General features: G+C 43.2%; 1 protein-coding gene across 1 annotated transcript in view; it reads right to left on the minus strand.

Annotated features, from left to right (window-relative positions):
- Positions 1-14,837, minus strand: part of LOC124789149 (cytochrome P450 4g15-like) — a 101,036-nt gene extending 86,199 nt beyond the window's left edge. Inside the window, exons 1-2 of the mRNA XM_047256443.1 lie at positions 14,824-14,837; positions 6,097-6,298 (exon numbers count right to left, since the gene is read on the minus strand). Coding sequence (XP_047112399.1) covers positions 6,097-6,298; positions 14,824-14,837 — 216 coding nt within the window. The remainder of the gene's footprint in view (positions 1-6,096; positions 6,299-14,823) is intronic.
- Between the last annotated feature and the right edge of the window lie 992 nt (positions 14,838-15,829).

Consider the following 15,829-nt stretch of genomic DNA (forward strand, 5'->3'; position numbering starts at 1 on the left):
CCACTGAGATTTAAATTTTTTGGTTACGTTTAACGAAAATTTTGAAACAGACGTGGAATCCGCTGGAATAATTAATTAAAAACGATAAATATTTTTTCAAAATTTTGAAATAAAAAGTAACCGACAGAATTAAAAATTATAGGGAGATGAGCTTAAGCTACCCTCCCCCCCCCCCCCCCCCCTGGGGCATGGTGTTGCAAGGGTTTAACTTCAGAATTTTTGCACGTAAAAGCTTCCTGGTGCATAATACAGTGAGAAGAAAGAAATTTTGATAATGAGTCATCTTTAGCACAAAGAGCGAGAATTTTGGTCACTGAAGGCATCTCACCAGTTGTTACAGCAAGTGGCATCAAATAAAAGCACTTGAACTGCGTGGCAGAACAATCCGAGATGGGGTCTTCCTGCCAAAAATACCATACGACCTAAAAGTTTGGTACAGTCGCAGGTTCGAATCTTGCCTCTGGCATGGATGTGTGAGATGTCCTTAGGTTAGGTTTAAGTATTTCTCTAAGTCTAGGGGACTGATGACCTCAGATATTAAGTCCCACACTGCTTAGAGCCATTTGAACCTAAAAGTTTTTGTTTTCCTCTACTTTTTGTAGTACTTATAAATTTATTTTTCCTTTCATCGGACTTGTTCTGAAGATTCGGTGACACATCCACACCTCTATTCCCTCCACATAGATTCTATCGCGTTTCCTCATGCTCCACTTTTGTATAACCGAAGTTCACTCCCTACAGTTGATTTTACAAATAATTTCCGTATGTCTACTTTGATCTTCGTACTCGAAGAAATGTTTCTCTTGGCCCTATTGCTTGTTTTGTGTTGTGGATGCATACTGACTACTACTATTAATCGAGACCAAACTTTCACAACCAGTAGCATGAAAGGGTATTACTGCTACTTTTCTTTAAATGTGGCTAATTACACACTTAATAATTAAACACATGTTGGATGGGGTGGCACTGTAACAGGAATATGGCAAAGAAATAAAACATAAACAATAACATTGATTAAGAGTATGTTACCAAATGGTACTTAACTTTGGTACACTTTGATGCCTGGGACTTGATGTCCTACACATAATACAATGAAATCTAAATAACTTTGCTGTCTCTTGGCAGTTTATGATATTATATCTATAACAGTTATGTTTTAGGCACTCTTGGTTGTCCTTTTAATCCTTAAATAGTTTCTGCTAAGTGGGAAGGTAGTCTTGTGTTGGTCTGGCTTCAGGCACTCATCTGAACTGTAAAATAGCGCCGTTCAACAGGTTCGAATCTTGCCTCGGGCATGGATGTGTGTGATGTCCTTAGGTTAGTTAGGTTTAAGTAGTTCTCTAAGTCTAGGGCACCCCGGGTGCCATGATGTCCATGGTATATTCTCCTGGCGCCCTTCGCAAGCAAATTTCTTATCCGACTATTTCTGATATTAAATCAAATATCAGGAAAAGTCTGGTTTTTTAAAGCAGTACTCATTACTTTTCTTAGAGTTTTTTTTTTTACACTCAAAGCAGTACTAATTATCCCCCTACACAAATATTACACCTCAGTTGCTGGGAACTGGAGGTTACAAGCTTAATCCCAACAAAACTTTGCCACAAACAACAACTCCGCTCTTTTCAAACATTGTTGTTTGTAGCGATAGCTTCTTCCTGTGCAATATTTTTGGCGCTATCCAGTGTAACTTGGGGGGGGGGGGATGGGTAGGGGGGGGGGGGGAGGAGTTGTGTGTGGACTATTATTCTTAATACAATACGACTAACAGAGAAAGAGTATACAGTTTTGATAGTGATTGGGAGAAGCACTATTGTTTGGTCGAATTCGGAGGAAAATCTGTGTGTTTATTGCTTAACAGTAGTGCGTAGGTACTCAAGGAAAGTAATGTAGGACGTCAGTTTTCGACAAATCACACAAAGTTTAACAGTGAGTTTCCTGTTAATTCTGAACTACGAAAACAAAGGTACAGCCTTAAAATCTAAGTTAACGTAACAGGAAAGAGTGTTTAAAAAGCCAGCTCAGCAAAATATTAATGCGTTAACAGCCTCTTATAAAGTATATTATGCTTTAGCGAAAAGGAAGAAAAACTTCTCAGTGATGGATAAGTAGTTAAAGAAGCAATGATCAGTGCCATTTGCTCGTCGATGATGATGAAATGAAGATGAGCGCAGTACAGTACCCAGGCCCCAGGCGGATCATAGTGCTGACCTGGCCTTAGACGAGATGTAGCCCCAAACGACAATACCAAAGCGCTCAGTGATCGTTCCTTTTACCACACAGTTTGAGTGAAACGCTTTTTCCCATGGGCGGTAAGCCTAGTAACATCGAAACATATGTTCTGTTAAAGCAAGTGTTCGTAATTCCATTTGCTTAACAGATGGAGGATAAAAACAATGTAAGTGTACTGGAAAGGAAATATAAACCTACAAAATACGAAATAATTTTGTAATTCAAATGGATTTAAACAAATTTGTATGATCATTTCCTTCTTGTCTCTCCTGGGATGTTTTAAGCGTTAGAAGACACTAGTTCATTCGCCAAGATGAATCGTCCAGTCAGAATCTTTCTTTCTTTCTTTTCCCTTTTTTTTTTTTTTAAGACATGTTTTCGATCTTTAGATGTGCAATCAAAGGGTTTTTGGATCTCGGACAATATAGTCTCTTCCTGCAGTTCAGTTCATGTACTATACATAACCGCTCCCAGAGGATAGCAGTCGAGGAAAGCATTCGCTTTTAAGTTTATCTGAGAGACATTGTCCATCTCTTTCACTAGACAAACAGGATCGAACGCTTTCACCATTTCCCTCGATAAACCCATTTCTCAAGTAACATTTCGACCTATGTCTAGCTGTGTGCATCGGTCCCTTGTCCTTTGGAAGAACGGCATTTCTCACTGTCGATCAGCATGATTTTTCAAGTTTTTCTCGACTGGCTCTACTGCGAATGCATTATCAGTTGTCACCTATCTTGTGTGAATCGCCATTTATACAGAAATTCGTCTACTATTAAAAGGAAGAACACGAGAATAATAAAAGGAAGACAAAGAGCCTACGGATTATGTAAAAAAACGTCCAACCAAAAAATGCGTGAGGGACCTCCATCTGTAACTTTCCACTACTTTTCAGCTACAGCTGTTCCTCTTATTTACACTTGTCCGCAATTTAGCCTTTAAATCGGAAAGGTGGCAAGAACAATTGTAAAATAAAGTACTTGCATTTACTTGTCATCTTTATCTGCAACTTTGTAATCTTTTCCGATAACGTTTTCAACTCGTTTCCGGGTGTTAATAACGTTTCAGGTAAATTTAGGCAGTACACTTAAATATAGTATAGAAAACGTTCGAATTTTATGCATCCTCTGTTTATTAAATTAGTCAGCCCAACGGCCTCTGTTTACACAAAAGTTTTTAATTCATACAGCTTTTTACTTATATTATCAACTATCATTATTCAGTGAGGCATTACTAAACATTCTGCTCCATGACCTTTTCCATTGAATTTCCGACGAGCCGCCCATCACTTTGTTGTACAAAGATGCAACAGCAATGACTGCTCAAAAATGAAGGAAAGTAATACAAAACAACACTTAATATTTGAATTGTGTAGGCTTTTAAGATTTTTTGTAATCCAACTTTTCAAACATGTTTATAACAATTTTACTTTTGATGATAGGATTCTAAAAAGCTTCTAATAAATTTTAAAGTCCGAAATTTCACCTTTACTGACAACATCTCACAATTCTATGTCAATTAAAAATTTCTAAGTAAATAATTTGGATAATGAATGCTGGAAAGGATTACTACACAAAATGTCCTAAATTGAAACACCTATCTCACAAACATAAAAAAAATGATTATCCTTCACAGAAGTCTGCCAGCTCATATACCTGCTGAAGAGTAATGAACTGTGACAACACTGAATTAGATTAATAGAACCACATCTTGCCGATCTATACTCAACCGTCTGATATTCCTGATAACATCACACACAACAAAGACAAAACAGTTTTAATTGATATTTGAGGAAGTAGTACAGTAATTGTTATTAATTACAAAATCGTCCGCCCCCGGTAGCTGAGTGCTCAGCGCGACAGACTGTCAATCCTAAGGGCCCAGGTTCGATTCCCGGCTGGGTCGGAGGTTTTCTCCGCTCAGGGACTGGGTGTTGTGTTGTCCTAATCATCATCATTTCATCCCCATCAACGCGCACGTCGCCGAAGTGGCGTCAAATCGAAAGACTTGCACCAGGCGAGCGGTCTACCCGACGGGAGGCCCTCGTCACACGATTGCATGCATTACAAAATCAGTTTTGATACAGACTCGTGTATGGCTTACTTGTTTAAACAGATGTTTGGCTTATTATGTGAGTAATACATTAAGCATACACATTTTGACACTGCTACTTTGTAAAATTGACGCACTAGACGGCGTGAAAAGTTATTGTGGTGTTACGTTGACTATACGAGGAAGTCCAGGGCAGCCATGTCTCTGAAAGAATTGTTCAGTCAGTTGCTCAGCTGAACATTATTCCTCTGTTCAGAGACCCAGTCCCTGCTCGCAAGTGAATTAAGCGTTTCGTAGTAAGAACATTTGTGGATCCAATACTACACTCCTGGAAATGGAAAAAAGAACACATTGACACCGGTGTGTCAGACCCACCATACTTGCTCCGGACACTGCGAGAGGGCTGTACAAGCAATGATCACACGCACGGCACAGCGGACACACCAGGAACCGCGGTGTTGGCCGTCGAATGGCGCTAGCTGCGCAGCATTTGTGCACCGCCGCCGTCAGTGTCAGCCAGTTTGCCGTGGCATACGGAGCTCCATCGCAGTCTTTAACACTGGTAGCATGCCGCGACAGCGTGGACGTGAACCGTATGTGCAGTTGACGGACTTTGAGCGAGGGCGTATAGTGGGCATGCGGGAGGCCGGGTGGACGTACCGCCGAATTCCTCAACACGTGGGGCGTGAGGTCTCCACAGTACATCGATGTTGTCGCCAGTGGTCGGCGGAAGGTGCACGTGCCCGTCGACCTGGGACCGGACCGCAGCGACGCACGGATGCACGCCAAGACCGTAGGATCCTACGCGGTGCCGTAGGGGACCGCACCGCCACTTCCCAGCAAATTAGGGACACTGTTGCTCCTGGGGTATCGGCGAGGACCATTCGCAACCGTCTCCATGAAGCTGGGCTACGGTCCCGCACACCGTTAGGCCGTCTTCCGCTCACGCCCCAACATCGTGCAGCCCGCCTCCAGTAGTGTCGCGGCAGGCGTGAATGGAGGGACGAATGGAGACGTGTCGTCTTCAGCGATGAGAGTCGCTTCTGCCTTGGTGCCAATGATGGTCGTATGCGTGTTTGGCGCCGTGCAGGTGAGCGCCACAATCAGGACTGCATACGACCGAGGCACACAGGGCCAACACCCGGCATCATGGTGTGGGGAGCGATCTCCTACACTGGCCGTACACCACTGGTGATCGTCGAGGGGACACTGAATAGTGCACGGTACATCCAAACCGTCATCGAACCCATCGTTCTACCATTCCTAGACCGGCAAGGGAACTTGCTGTTCCAACAGGTCAATGCACGTCCGCATGTATCCCGTGCCACCCAACGTGCTCTAGAAGGTGTAAGTCAACTACCCTGGCCAGCAAGATCTCCGGATCTGTCCCCCATTGAGCATGTTTGGGACTGGATGAAGCGTCGTCTCACGCGGTCTGCACGTCCAGCACGAACGCTGGTCCAACTGAGGCGCCAGGTGGAAATGGCATGCCCAGCCGTTCCACAGGACTACATCCAGCATCTCTACGATCGTCTCCATGGGAGAATAGCAGCCTGCATTGCTGCGAAAGGTGAATATACACTGTACTAGTGCCGACATTGTGCATGCTCTGTTGCCTGTGTCTATGTGCCTGTGGTTCTGTCAGTGTGATCATGTGATGTATCTGACCCCAGGAATGTGTCAATAAAGTTTCCCCTTCCTGGGACAATGAATTCACGGTGTTCTTATTTCAATTTCCAGGAGTGTATAAATTCGTCCCAAGAAACACGGTAGTTTTTCAAAATGTCATATGATACGGCAACAATATTGTCCTACCTCGTAGTGGAAAGCTGGTTCGATGGCCTTCCGGTGCCTCCTCCAGGTGTCACCCGTACAGGTGATGAGCCCGTCGCTTATGAGAGTCCGGAGCACGTGCATGAAGTAGGGGTCCCGCTCGCACGTCTTGGTCGACGCCAGGACCTTCCGCACGTCTTCTGGTCGCGATATCACAATGAACAGCTTGGGACCCACGTAGTACCTGCAACACAGTGTCTTGAAACTGTACAAGTGCAGTGCGTTTCCATGAAACTTTGATAAAGCACTTACAGTATTGCAATCAGGCTCAAGCAAACGACGTAACAAAGTTAACACTTCTGCTAACTATCCTTGAAACAAATAACGCTTTCGAAAGCATCGGCCCTTCGAAATTCTAGAATTTTGGAGTCACGTGCTGCCACAAGCTATACGCCAAATAAGAAACCGTATTGAAAGCCGACAAAATGGACTGAAAAGAACAGACCCATTCTCTAATGAAATCGAGGTACTACGCGTACCAATTAGTTTCTGCCGTTCAACATTAACATTCTTGTTGTCACCATAACGTCTCTCTGGAGTACATCAAGCTGCCGCCTTACGTAAGAGTAAGTATATTTTTTCTAGCCTCGAAATGAATTAGTAAAGTTTGTAATTGTCTGCACTACAAAATTGATTTTACTGTATAATATCTTCAAAAAAGCTATGTTCTTTTCATAAATAAGTACTGTACAGCACCATATACTGGACCCCCTACAATCCGTAATAACTTTTTATATCCCTTTTTTCATTTTCTCACCACTGAAGGGCTAGGCTGTACTGGCAGCGATGTTATTTGGTATCACGGCGAGTTTTGTCTATGCTGTAGACTACTGAGATACTAAATGGCTCAGCCGGCCGGAGTGGCCGTGCGGTTCTAGGCGCTGCAGTCTGGAACCGAGCGACCGCTACAGTCGCAGGTTCGAATCCTGCTTCGGGCATGGGTGTATGTGATGTCCTTAGGTTAGTTCGGTTTAATTAGTTCTAAGTTCTAGGCGACTGATGACCTCAGAAGTTAAGTCGCATAGTGCTCAGAGCCATTTTGAACTAAATGGGTCAGGAATCAGCCGAGACTGCGAGCAAGGTTTCTGACTGTGTGTGGGGAGCATACGAAGGTTTCTTGGATCAGGTGACTGTCCATCCACTCATTATAGTGATAGCTATCCGAGACCCAAATTAGTGCCACTCACGGACGAGACCACTAAAATCCCAGTCATCAGTTGCCGAAGCTTTCGCAACAAAGTCCATGAGTTTGAAGCACTCCCAACAAGTCAATGGAGCTCATGCTTGGAAAGAGAAGGGCAGCTAAAACCCGAGATGATACAGGTGAAATATTTGAAGCAAACCTAAGTGTATAACTAAACGCTAACTAATGGGTAATAGCACTCCGTCTTCAGGCCACAAGTGGCCCATCGGGATCATCCGACCGCCGTGTCGTCCTCATAAGGATGCAGATAGGACGGGCATATGGTCAGCACACTGCTCTCCCGGTCGTTACGATGGTTTTCTGACCGGACCCGCTACTATTCGGTCGAGTAGCTCCTCAAGTGGGATCCCGAGGCTCAGTTCAGCCCGAAAAGTGGCAACAGCGCGTGGCGGTCCAGATGGTTAATCATCAAAGTGCCGGCCACGCCCGACAGCGCTTAATTTCGGTGATCTGACTGGAACTGGTGTATCCACTGCGGCAAGGCCGTTACCTAACTAATAGCTAATGGTGGTGTTGTATTTATTACAGCAGGAAATAAAGTCATACTCAGCGACGTACGAGGATCACTCAAAAAGTAATGTCTCCTGTTTGCTTTATTTGTCAGGAATTTCAGATGCAAGTACATTGGTTGAAAACCACAACACTGACGATTAATTTATGACTTTATATTTATAACTTCCTATTTCCCTCCATTTCCACAGTTTTGGTCCTCTTTTAACAAGGCATGTATTCCATTGTGGTGAAACGCTCGGTACTGCTTCCGAAGTCTTGACACTCGGACATTTTCATAGCGTGCTCATTTTAAAAGTGAATCCCACGATGAGCCCGAACAGATGGAAGCCTGATGACGCCATGTCAGAGCTGTATGGGGGATGAGGCAACACTTCTCATTCAATTTGCCAATATATTCGGTGGTGTGATAACTGGTGTGCGGTCGTGGATTGTCACCCAAAATAGCTTTCGTTGGGAGAGCTTGCTGAAGAGGTACTTTAAGCTGTCTGGGGGTTCTGACTTACTGCACAGAATTTGTTGTCGACCCCTACATCAAAAAATTAACCATAATCAAACCCTCTGTGACTCAAAATACTGTATCCGTAACTTTCTGATCCGATCGCACAGTTTTCAACCTTTTTTTCCCCCTCGGTGAGTTTCTGTGATGCCATGTCATTGGATGCCCCTTTTCTTCTGGTTTAAAAAAATAGTTCATGTTCCTGGTCACATTTTTTTTTCAGAAAATCCTTTTCCTCCAAACGGAAGCGCTGCAGGAGTTGGGAGGCAACTGTATTTCTTTCCTCTTTATCATGGTCGGTTAGTATTCTTGATAACCAAGATGCACAAACCTTTGAGTATCCCAGTTGTTGAATAATCGGTATCACGCTGCTTTTACTGAGGAAGGCAACGTGACACTAATCGTGGAGTTACTTAGGTTGCCGCTTCGCGTTTCGTCAGCCAACGGTGTTTGACCTTCAGTTTCGTTACAACGACGAACCTATCGTCTAATAGTGCTGGTATCCTCTGATGCATCTCCGTGCATATTTCCCAGTCTTTCACGAATATGAGTGGGCGTTTCATTTTCTATATTCAATAGTTCATCACAGGACCCTATCTAATACGAACATCGATATCGGCCATTTTGCAGGCGACTCCATTTCTGGCATCTGTTGACACAGAAAACTACTTCTGCAGTGGGTTGAAGAAGAAGCATTGCGGAGTAACAGCTAATTCAAATTTTTCGCTTAACAAACTTTGTTTATGGAGGCTTTTTGACTGGCCATCGTATTTCATGAACTACATACCGTACAGTGATAAAATTAAGCTGCATTCGAGGTCGTCCGCGCAAGACTCTGGTCAGTGGATACACTGGATATAATGAGTGATTCAAAATTGTTACTTTGGTCATGGAACGTGCATGTGCATAAAAGATGCCCTAATCTGCAGATTATGTAGTGGTCTCAGACTTGCTCACCATCATTTGTAACAGACAGAAGCTATGCTAGACTAAAGTTGAATACCGTACGTGTTTGGTCAACATTCAATAGATAGACATCCATCCCATTTCAGTGGCAACATAGGTCTGAACATAATTTTGTATATTAGATCTAATTGCATAACACAGACCTTACGTCTTTGAAGACGTCCATCCCGAAACTGACAAAAGTGGCCGTAAACAGCTGTAACAACAATGATAACCAGAGTACAATGGGCAGTCAAAGTTGTAGAAAGATTTACATCAGTAATCTAGGTAAAGACGTAATAGTGTCTTATGTCAACGAGGAACTCGAAAATTTAGCTCTGGGCAGGAGCCTGCAGAAGAACTGGAGCTGAAACTTAGGAAACAGCTGACCCAGTAAATACTGGAAACCGATTTTCACTACCAAGTTCACATGTTAGGCCTTGAACCGGTTTTACAACCCTATCAGATATCGGATTTGCAAGCTTCAGTTGCTTACCGTGGAAAGTCTGTGTAAATCGCCTGCTCCGATTCCACCGAGGCAATGTATTTAGGTTATCAGTATCTTCGTAATATTTTTGTAGAAGCGAGAATAAGGATGCTCCGTGAACTCATAAGGAGGAAGAGAGGGAGATTTTTCAAGAAAAGATGCTTCAAAAATGTAATCTACGCTAGTTAAAGTGTGCGAAACTGGATTATCACACGTAAATAGATAACGTGCTTTTGAAAAAAATGCAAAGTTATCACTGGTGAAATGTTATTGCACTCCAAAAACTTGGAGAGTCGGAATCGCTGGAAAACTCCCTAATGAGTAAAGACACATTCTTAACCCTGCACACAGAATGAGCGAAAATTTAGCCAGCCGGTGTGGCCGAGCGGTTCTAGGCGCTTCAGTCTGGAACCACGCGACCGCTACTGTCGCAGGTTCGAATACTGCCTCGGGCATGGATGTGTGTGATGTCCTTAGGTTAGTTAGGTTTAAGTAGTTCTAAGTTCTAGGGGACTGATGACCTCAGATGTTAAGTCCCATAGTGCTCAGAGCCATTTGAACCATTTTTTGGGAGAGCCTTTGCCACTAAATGAGCGTCAGTACAGCAGTTTGTAAATTAGCCAGCTATGAGTATACAGAGTTGGATGAAAAATTATTACGTCACAATGGCTTAGACATGAAAAAAATTACGTTACCGGTTTTGGCAAGTAGTTGATATCTTCAGATGTGATTAATCCACTAAAAAACTTCATATAGTTATATAAACAAATATAGTTGGGCACCTGTGACCATCATTATTTTAACATTTCAATGAATGTACATCACATCATCATATGATAAAAGACTTGAAATTAGATATCGTCTTGCTTTACTGCACATAGGGATATCGGAGAAAGGGTATAGGAAAAATGGGGGAAGGGAGTAAGAGGGGGGGGGGGATAGCAGTCGAAACGAGAGGATTACAGCGTACTCTACATCTGATTATGTCTTTTGTGGTCTATCATGCAAAAGTGATAGTTTCTTTAAAAAAAAGGGGGGCCAAGGGCGCAAAGTACTACCTTAAAATCATAAAACCTTTAAAAAAATTTTAAATTAAAAAAAATTCAAATAACTTGAAAAATTAGTAACATATGCATACGGCTGCAACTGTCGTATATTAAAATCATATAAAAGTATAGATTTCTTTACGTCTAATCCAACATTTAATAAACTTCTTTACGTCTAATCCAACATTTAAAGCAAATTATCTAAAAAATTGTTGTAGTGAAGGAAGTGCTCATATTAAATCACTCACATGTGTATAACTAAACGACTGACAAAACCATGATGTTGTTAATGGAAGAGGTAAGGACGCTAAGGTCATTATTAAAAAAATGCAAGCGTTATGTGTACGATAAAATGAGTGAAAACTCATATAAAAGCTGTTACAATGAAATAAAAATAAAACACCATGATCTCAGGATAGCAAAGTCCTCCACTGGGTTGTTCTGTAGTGTTGCATTGCAGGTTCCCGCGCCGTTGTTTTCTTTATAGTTGTTATCTTATTTTTTGAAATTTATTTATTGTGTTTCGGCGTTAACCACTTAGCCAGAAATTTGAGTAGTTACATATATGGTATACAATATCTTATATACAGCATATGAATTAGGAATTACATTAACAGCAGTCAACGTTCATGGTACAATTTGTACATTCACATATTCAACACAGTTCGTATATCACAATTTCTGATGTGTCTGACTTGCAAACTAGGTATCAACTTCTTGCAGAAACAGACCAGTACTGACGTAGCCAGTTGTTGACAACTGCCAACGTGTTTTCAGTAGCGCGTGGTAGGCCCGGTGTGGTCACCTCGACCGACATAGTTGCTGCGTCCGTCACCTGCTACCTATCTCAAGGTCTGGCCTTCTACGTTCCACCGGAGGATCAACTCCTCAAAAACATTTCAAAACGAACTCCGACAAAAACCGTAGTGATCGTTCAGCAGATTTACGGGATCCAGCATGTTATGTGAGTGAATTGCAAGCTCCCCCCATATATCTAGTGCCTGTCCCTGATCTGTTCTATGTAAATTTTTAAGCGTCCTTTGTAGTCATTCGACAGCATGTATATTCAACCAAGTGAGGATCGAAAGTTGTCTTATAGCTATAGAGCCGTAAGCGTTCCTCAAATCTAATCTCAGAATGTCGTCTCGTCAGCTCTACGTATATTTTTTTAGCAATTAATACGCTTTGTCCAGTATACTCCCGAAATTGCAAACGGATTCTTGTTATTTTCAGTGTTGTGCTGTAGTTGTATTTTAAACAGTTGCGTCCGGAAACATTTGTTAACTTTCATGTCACGAAAGCGTTTTGCAACCTTATCGTTCACCTGATCATAATTTCATAGGTGCACGTCACGTTTTCATCCTTACAAGGGAACCTCCCCATCGCACCCCCCCCCAGATTTAGTTATAAGTTGGCACAGTGGATAGGCCTTCAAAAACTGAACACAGATCAATCGAGAAAACAGGAAGAAGTTGAGTACAACTCCTCCGCTGTTCGATCGTGTGTATCTGAGAGCACCGAATTACGTAGGGATCCATAGGGAGCGGTGATGGACCTTAGGTACAGAAGAGACTGGAACAGCACATTACGTCCACATGCTAACACCTTTTTATCGATTCGTCAGTATTTGATGTGGTTTACGAAATATATCCAGCGGTAATGTTAGGTGACTCACCCTGTATATATATATATATATATATATATATATATATATATATATATATATACATCACCCTGTATATATATATATATATATATATATATATATATACAGGGTGAGTCACCTAACATTACCGCTGGATATATTTCGTAAACCACATCAAATATATATATATATATATATATATATATATATATATATATATATATATATATATATATACAGGGTGAGTCACCTAACATTACCGCTGGATATATTTCGTAAACCACATCAAATACTGACGAATCGATTCCACAGACCGAACGTGAGGAGAGAGGCTAGTGTAATTGGTTAATACAAACCATAAAAAAATGCACGGAAGTATGTTTTCTAACACAAACCTACGTTTTTTAAAATGGAACCCCGTTAGTTTTGTTAGCACATCTGAACATATAAACAAATACGTAATCATTGCCGTTTGTTGCATTGTAAAATGTTAATTACATCCGGAGATATTGTAACCTAAAGTTGACGCTTGAGTACAACGCCTCCGCTGTTCGATCGTGTGTATCTGAGAGCACCGAATTACGTAGGGATCCATAGGGAGCGGTGATGGACCTTAGGTACAGAAGAGACTGGAACAGCACATTACGTCCACATGCTAACACCTTTTTATTGGTCTTTTTCACTGACGCACATGTACATTACCATGAGGGGTGAGGTACACGTACACACGTGGTTTCCGTTTTCAATTACGGAGTGTAATAGAGTGTGTTCCTGACATGTCAGGCCAATAGATGTTCAATATGGTGGCCATCATTTGCTGCACACAATTGCAATCTCTGGCGTAATGAATGTCGTACACGCCGCAGTACATCTGGTGTAATGTAGCCGCAGGCTGCCACAATACGTTGTTTCATATCCTCTGGGGTTGTAGGCACATCACGGTACACATTCTCCTTTAACGTACCCTACAGAAAGAAGTCCAGAGGTGTAAGATCAGGAGAACGGGCTGGCCAATTTATGCGTCCTCCACGTCTTATGAAACGCCAGTCGAACATCCTGTCAAGGGTCAGCCTAGTTTGAACTGCGGAATGTGCAGATGCACCATCATGCTGATACCACATACGTCGACGCGTTTCCTGTGGGACATTTTCGAGCAACGTTGGCAGATCATTCTGTAGAAACGCGATGTATGTTGCAGCTGTTTGGGCCCCTAATGAAGTGAGGACCAATGAGGTGGTCGCCAATGATTTCGCACCATACATTTACAGTCCACGGTCGAAGTCGCTCTACCTGTCTGAGCCAGCGAGGATTGTCCACGGACCAGTAACGCATGTTCCGTAGATTCACTGCCCCGTGGTTTGTGAAACCCGCTTCATCGGTAAACAGGTAGAACTGCAACGCATTCTCTGTTAATGCCCATTGACATAATTGTACTCGATGATTAATGTCACCACCATGTAATTGCTGATGTAGCGACACATGAAACGGGTGAAAGCGGTGACGATGCAGTATACGCATGACACTACTTCGACTCAGTCCACCGGATCTCGCAATGTCCCGTGTACTCATGTGTGGGTCCATGGCAACAGCAGCTAACACACCAACTGCACCCGCTTCTCCTGTGACGGGCCTGTTACGGACCCGTTTGCGTGCTACGACCATACATGTTGCATACAGTTGGCGGTTTTGCAATGTGCGGCACGTTGGATGCTCTCTGTCCGGGTACCGTTCTGCATACACCCTGCAGGCTTCAGCTGCATTTCGTCGACACTCGTCATAGATGAGTATCATCTCCGCCTTTTCAGAGTTCGAATACACCATGCTCACAGTTCCTACAACACTACACTATCACAGACGTCTGGTAACACGGTGTACTACAGTTAGTCTGCGTGGGGAGACGAATGCAGAATATCAATAGCAGCAAGCGCTACATGCGGACACGGCGACAGCTAGACCAAACCACAACAGTGCACTACAGCCACACTCGTAAACACGGCCGTCATCGTAAACATGTCTCTGCAGATGCTGCTCGCCGACCGTGGCCCGTGTTTGTTACAACACGTAACTGAACGTCGGAGGTTTCAAGCGTCAATTTTAGGTTACAATATCTCCGGATATAATTAACATTTTACAATGCAACAAACGGCACTGATTACGTATTTGTTTATATGTTCAGATGTTCTAACAAAACTAACGGGGTTCCATTTTAAAAAACGTAGGTTTGTGTTAAAAAACATACTTCCGTGCATTTTTTTATGGTTTGTATTAACCAATTACACTAGCCTCTCTCCTCACGTTCGGTCTGTGGAATCGATTCGTCAGTATTTGATGTGGTTTACGAAATATATCCAGCGGTAATGTTAGGTGACTCACCCTGTATATAACATAGTGGGAGTATTGTGGACACTCTGACTTGTGTACAAATTTGATCTGTTTCTGGCAGATTAAAACTGTGTGCCGGACCGAGACTCGAACTTGGGACCTTTGCCTTTCGTGCTTGGGTAGCTCAGTTGGTAGAGCACTGGCCCGCGAAAGGCAAGGTCCCGAGTTCGAGTCTCGGTCCGGCACACAGTTTTAATCTGCCAGGAAGTTTCATATCAGCGCACACTCCGCTGCAGAACGAAAATCTCATTCTGGAAACATCCCCCAGGCTGTGGCTAAGCCACGGTCCGCAATATCCTTTCTTCCAGGAGTGCTAGTTCTGTAAAGTTTGCAGGAGAGCATACAGTCTGCCTTCGGCAGTGACACAGTGCGGACCGTGTTGCCTGCCGGCCGCGCTGTGGTGCGCGCGCCTGTTTGTTTACCCCGGAGCAGCTTCGCGTGTGCGGTGTTGTGAGTCTAGAACGAGATGGCACACTCGTACAGAAAAACGACTTTGAAGTTCAGTTTTGCGAACGACTATACACGACCAAAGGCACACGAAATTGAACGTTTCTTCAGAGAAGAGGTAAAAATCGATCCACAGGAAATCATGGGAATCAATTTATCGCTCGTTTCAAGCGTCGTCTATGTCAAACTTGTTGACGAGGCTGCTTGCGAAAGACTTCTACAACGATCACCGAACGGGTATCGTTTCTGTCATGCCGACGGGAATGTTGGTGCGGTTACAGTCGATCACGCGGGAATGGGGATCCGCACTATACGAGTCTTCGAACTTCCGTTTGAGATCCCGTCTGAACTTGTTACCGACGCCTTTCGACCATACGGTACAGTTCTATCCCATGTGGCCGAAAAATGGACGAGTTTTACAACGTACCCCGTTTTAAATGGGGTGAGACAAATACGGATAGAACTGCGCAAGCACGTCCCCTCTTATTTGTACATAGGAGGTTGTCGAGCGATTATAATCTATGATGGGCAACCTCGCACTTGCTCGGGG

Source organism: Schistocerca piceifrons, chromosome 3 (assembly GCF_021461385.2).
Source record: "Schistocerca piceifrons isolate TAMUIC-IGC-003096 chromosome 3, iqSchPice1.1, whole genome shotgun sequence".
In the NCBI taxonomy this organism is placed as follows: Eukaryota; Metazoa; Arthropoda; class Insecta; order Orthoptera; family Acrididae; genus Schistocerca; species Schistocerca piceifrons.